Source organism: Tupaia chinensis, unplaced genomic scaffold (genome assembly GCF_000334495.1).
Source record: "Tupaia chinensis unplaced genomic scaffold, TupChi_1.0 Scaffold000482_1, whole genome shotgun sequence".
Classification (NCBI taxonomy): domain Eukaryota; kingdom Metazoa; phylum Chordata; class Mammalia; order Scandentia; family Tupaiidae; genus Tupaia; species Tupaia belangeri.
In genome coordinates, this window is record NW_006159994.1 from 342,078 (window position 1) to 348,284 (window position 6,207).

General features: G+C 50.1%; 1 protein-coding gene across 1 annotated transcript in view; it reads left to right on the forward strand.

Annotated features, from left to right (window-relative positions):
• MUC16 (mucin 16, cell surface associated) overlaps positions 1–6,207 on the forward strand; it is a 126,597-nt gene that overhangs the window by 8,220 nt on the left and 112,170 nt on the right. Inside the window, 1 exon segment of the mRNA XM_027774819.1 lies at positions 1,378–5,171. Within this exon segment, the coding sequence (XP_027630620.1) occupies positions 1,378–5,171 (3,794 nt within the window).

Below are 6,207 nucleotides of genomic sequence, written 5' to 3' on the forward strand. Positions count from 1 at the left end.
GTTGCCCATAACAAAAAAACCTCAAAAAAAAAAAAAAAAAAAAAAAAAAAAGAAAGAAAGAAAAGAAAATCCAGCAAAGACCAAAATACAAATGCAATGACTTCAGCTGACGCTTACATGCTAGGCAGGAGGTACTGTGAACAGCAGGGCGGTGATCGTTGCAGACAGACCATGCAGATGAGTGGACTGTCCTGCTGTGCTTTGCTGGAGAGCTGCAGAAATGTAGGGCTGCGGCTCACAGAGGGGAGTAGACGGATGTGGGACAGACGGTGCAGCCGGGCTTCTCAACATGGGCATGGCTGCCACTTGGGATGGGATGATTCCACGCCGTGAGGGTTATGTCATTCGTTATGGGGTCGTGGGCAGCATTCTTGGTCTCTGTCTGCTACATGCTAGAAGCGACCCCCAGGTTCTTTCCTTTTTTTTTTTAATAAAAGAATTATTTTAATTTTATTTATTCACTCATTTAGTTTTTAATTTGACCAGAGAGAAAGAGAGAGGGAAAGTGAGAAAGCAAGCCACCAGGTCCAAGACTCGAACTGTGGTTGGGCATGTGGAAGTGTCCAGCACCTTAACCACCATGTCATCTGCTGGTCCCTTTTTTTAAAAACATTTTTATTTATTTATTATTTTAATTAGCTATAGGTCGTGTGCACTCACCAGAGAGAGAGAGAGAGTTTGAGAGGAAGTGAAAAAGCAATGCCAGGTCTGCGACTTGAGCCGCAATCAGCCATTACCAAATTCTCCCTAGGGGAAAGGTCACACCTGGCTGAGAACCACTATGTTGAGAGAGAGAGGGAGAGAGAGAGAGAGAGAGAGAGAAAGGGAGAAGAGAGAGAGAGAGAGATGAGATGGGTCATTAAGGACTTGATACACTAAGGAATTCTATCCCATAGGCAGTAAGGATCCGTTAAAAGATTAAATGAGGGGACTCAAATGGTCAGATGTTGATTTCAGGGAACTTCCTGTCATTGCAACATTCTTCCCTTTCTCTTGCCCAGATTTCTGTCTTTTCAACCAAAGGGTTTCCTAATTCCTTCAACCTCCAATATGTACTGCAGCTCTTCTGGAGACGGGTTTCTCCTGCAGAATTGCAGAGACTGTAGAACTATTTCTCCCCACAGGAAGTTGTAAGGAGTCCAGTAGCTCTGTGGAGGCCACTTGCTCTGAGAGGAGTCTTTTTTCTTCTTTTTTTTTTTAAATTATTTATTTCATTTCATTTATTTTTTTTTTTTTTTAATTTGAGAGGGAGAGAGAGAGAAAAGGAAAGTGAGAAAGCAAACCACCATGTCCGGGACTCAAACCATGGCCAGGCATGTAGGATTCCAGTGCCCTAGCCACCACACCACCTGCCAGCCCAGAGGGGATTATTCTTAGAGAGATAAATGTTGACCCCTCCATCCTTGAACCCACAGGCATCCCTGGGTCAGCTTCTTCCACCCACTCCTTGGTGACAGGGGACAGCAGCATGCAACCCACACTGGAAATGGATTCTGGGCCCACAGGAAGCACCTTATCATGGGATGCATCTCCAAGTGTGACCGTAGGGAAGGAAAATGCCCTGCCCATTACTTCCGGAGCTCAGACGTTGACCAGTCCTGCATCTCTGGTTAACAAAAGAACTACTCAACCCTTGGGGATGATTTCCTCTGCTCTCCCTGCATCAGCCTCTAGAGAAATATCACACACAGAGGAAAGAACTGGTCTATTTCCCAGTCCCCAGGCCACTGGAGCTCCTTCCAGGAGCTCCTCGGTGGTGAGCAGCACTCCAGTATTCAGTTCCAGAGAAAGAACGTTGGCCAAGGGAGCATCTACAAACACACCGACTGTAGAGGGCGTAAAGGGCTCGGTCACGGATAAATACACTGCCCTTGCTGGAACCTCAACAGTGGAAGAGGGCAGCACAGGGACCACCTGGGACAAGAGACACTTTTCTGCACCAACGTCGGCGTCCACGATTGGGCCACTCTCTGCAGAACACAGCAGGATGAGCACCAGCATCCCTCGGTCCTCACTGGCTTCCACTCCAGACCACACAATGTCAGTCACAAGCACAATCTCAGTGCAGAGTGTCACCTCCCCCATGTCTCCAGGGACACGAGAGACCACAGATGGCACCAAGCCCAACCCAGTGGCGTCTTCTGTCCTGACACTGAGTAACGCAGAAACGGGTGCTGAAGGAGTCACGCGTGCAGATTCTCCTCTGGGAACCTCGTCTACATCCAGAGGAGGGATAATAGAGAGTGTCCTGATTCTCAGTGCCTCCCCTAAGGCCACAGATATGCTCAACACCCACAGGGACAACACTTTGGCATCAGAATGGTTGGTGGGTACAGGAACCCTCAAGGTCACCAGGGCATCAGGACTGAAATCCACATCTCCATCTGCCAGCTCAGTCTCAGATGAGACCAGCACACAGCATTCCAATGAAGGCAAAGAAACAAGAGAAACATGGAATACATCCATGGCTCCAGCTGAGACCACAGCATCCACTGCTGTGCCTGTTACTGTCATCTCTTCTCCAATTCAGGAGGTTACCAACTTCAGTTCTCCAAAGACCAGCTCCACTGATGGACATTCACCTGGAGAAACACCTACAGACACTGTCCCCAGAGAAGCTGCAGTTGGTGTAACCTCTGATCAGGTAACTCCTCCAAAAGACACTCCAATGACAGGAAGCAGTGGCACAAGGAGAAGCCAGGGGACAACCCACCCACACACTGGGGCATCCTCTTCATCTGAGACCTCCACTGATCCAGCTCTGTCCAAGCTAAGTGACCCAATCTCCTTCACAGCAATACCAACAATTGATGCTGGCTCTAGTGCTCCTGGAAGCGCAAGCCCATTGTCCAAGATGGTTTCTTCTGTCATCCCTGCAGAGTCCTCAGCACAGTTCCCAGATCTGCAAGGAGGAACTAGCACTGCACAGACTCTACCAGACACCACGCATCCTTCCTCCTCCCTGGAGCCCATCTCTGCAGAACACAGCAGGACACGCTCCAGTGTCCCTGTGCCACCATCACCTTCCACTTCAGATGGCACGATGTCAGTCACCAGCTCAATCTCAGACCCGAGAATCACCTCCCCACTGCCTCTAGGGACATTGGAGGCAACAACAAACACAAAACCCAACTCAGTGGACACTTCTCTCCAGACACCGAGTAATGCAGAAATGAGTGCTGAAGCAGTCACAAGTGAGAATTCTCTTGGGACCTCATCTCCATCCAGGGAAGGGACAACAGAGAGTGCCCTGATTCTCAGCACCTCACCAGAGACCACAGTCACACCCAGCACCCACACCGACAACACTGTGGTGTCAGAAAGGTCAGGGACCCCAGGAACGCTCATGGTCAGCAGCACTTCAGGATTGAAATCCACATCTCCATCTACCAGCTCACTCTCAGAGAGGACCAGCCCTCATCCTTCCACTGAAAGAAAAGAAACAACAGATAGTTTTGGTGTATCCATGACTCCATCTGGGACCACCTCATCTGCTGCTGAGCCTGTTACTGTCATCTCTTCTCCTACTCAGGGAGTCACTGGCTTCAGTACTCCAAAGACCAGCTCCACTGTTGAAACTTCCCCCAAAGAAACACCTATGGACACAGTCCCCAGAGAAGCTACAGCTGGTACAACCACTAATCAGGTTACTCCTCTCACTGACAGACCAACGTCAGGACATAGCAGCACAAGGGTAAGCTTGGGGACAACCAAAATCCCTCTGTCCTCATCGTCTTCTACCTCAGATGATATAATGTCAGGCACCAGTACAATCTCAATGCAGAGAGTCACCTCACCAATATTGCCAGGCGCACTGGAGACCATGGCCAGTACCAAGCCCAAGGCAGCGGTGACTTCTGTCCCAACACTGAGAAATGCAGAAACGAGCGCTGAAGGCGTTACAAGTAAAAATTCCCTTGGGACCTCCTCTCCATCTGAGAAAGAGACTACAGAGAGTGTCCTGATTCACAGTGCCTCTCCAGAGACCACAGACCTACCCAGCACCCAAAGAGACAACACTATGGCATCAAAAACGTTGGAGAGTCCAGGAGCTCTCAGTGCCACGAGCACTTTAGGACTGAAATCCACATCTCCATCTACCAGCTCAGTCTCAGATGGGACCAGCTCCCATCCTTCCACTGAAAGAAAAGAAACAAGAGGTACTTTTGGTACATCCATGACTCCATCTGAGACCACAGCATCCAATGTTATGCCTGTTACTGTCATCTCTTCTCCTACTCGGGAGGTCACTGGTTTCAGTACTCCAAAGACCAGCTCCACTGATGGAACTACCACCAGAGGAACACCTACAGGCACAGTCCCCAGAGAAACTACAGCTGGTGTAACCACTGATCAGGTTACTCCTCCCAATGACAGTGCAATGACAGGACGCAGCAGCACAAGGAGAAGCCAGGGGACAACCTACCATCACAATGGTGCATCATCTTCATCTGAGACATCCACAGATCCAGCTCTAGCCATGCTAAGTGACCCGATCTCCTCCACAGCAATACCAACAATGGATGTTGGCTCTAGCGCTCCCGGACACACAAGCCCAGGGTCCACGAATGTTTCTTCTGGCATCCCTGCAGAGTCCTCCACAGCGTTCCCAGATCCTCAGTGGGGAACTAGCACTGCACAGACTCCATCAGACACCACGCATCCTTCCTCCTCCCTGGAGCCCATCTCTGCAGAACACAGCAGGACACGCTCCAGCGTCCCTCTGTCGTCATCAGCTTCCACTTCAGATGACACGACATCAGTCACCCGCTCAATCTCAGACCCGAGAATCACCTCCCCGCTGTCTCTTGGAACACGGGAGACCACAACAAACACAAAGCCCAACTCAGCGGAGCCTTCTCTCCTGACACTGAGTAATGCAGAAATGAATGTTGAAGTCATCACAAGTGAGAATTCTCTTGGGACCTCATCTCCATCCAGGGAAGGGACAACACAGAGTGTTCTGATTCTCAGTGCCTCTACAGAGACCACAGGCACACCCAGCACCCACAGGGACAACACTGTGGTGTCAGAAAGGTCAGGGACCCCAGGAACGCTCATGGTCAGCAGCACTTCAGGATTGAAATCCACATCTCCATCTACCAGCTCACTCTCAGAGAGGACCAGCCCTCATCCTTCCACTGAAAGAAAAGAAACAACAGATACTTTTGGTGCATCTCCTGACTCCATCCGGGACCACTGCATCTGCTGCTGAGCCTGTTATGGTCATCTCTTCTCCTACTCAGGGAGTCACTGGCTTCAGTACTCCAAAGACCAGCTCCACTGTTGGAACTTCCCCCAAAGAAACACCTATGGACACAGTCCCCAGAGAAGCTACAGCTGGTACAACCACTAATCAGGTTACTCCTCTCACTGACAGACCAACGTCAGGACATAGCAGCACAAGGGTAAGCTTGGGGACAACCAAAATCCCTCTGTCCTCATCGTCTTCTACCTCAGATGATATAATGTCAGGCACCAGTACAATCTCAATGCAGAGAGTCACCTCACCAATATTGCCAAGCACTGGAGACCACAACCAGCACCAAGTCCAAGGCAGCGGTGACTTCTGTCCCGACACTGAGAAATGCAGAAACGAGCGCTGAAGGCGTTACAAGTAAAAATTCCCTTGGGACCTCCTCTCCATCTGAGAAAGAGACTACAGAGAGTGTCCTGATTCTCAGTGCCTCTCCAGAGACCACAGACCTACCCAGCACCCAAAGAGACAACACTATGGCATCAAAAACGTTGGAGAGTCCAGGAGCTCTCAGTGCCACGAGCACTTTAGGACTGAAATCCACATCTCCATCTACCAGCTCAGTCTCAGATGGGACCAGCTCCCATCCTTCCACTGAAAGAAAAGAAACAAGAGGTACTTTTGGTACATCCATGACTCCATCTGAGACCACAGCATCCAATGTTATGCCTGTTACTGTCATCTCTTCTCCTACTCGGGAGGTCACTGGTTTCAGTACTCCAAAGACCAGCTCCACTGATGGAACTACCACCAGAGGAACACCTACAGGCACAGTCCCCAGAGAAACTACAGCTGGTGTAACCACTGATCAGGTTACTCCTCCCAATGACAGTGCAATGACAGGCCGCAGCAGCACAAGGAGAAGCCAGGGGACAACCCACCAGCACACTGGGGCATCCTCTTCATCTGAGACATCCACAGATCCAGCTCTGGCCATGCTAAGTGACCCA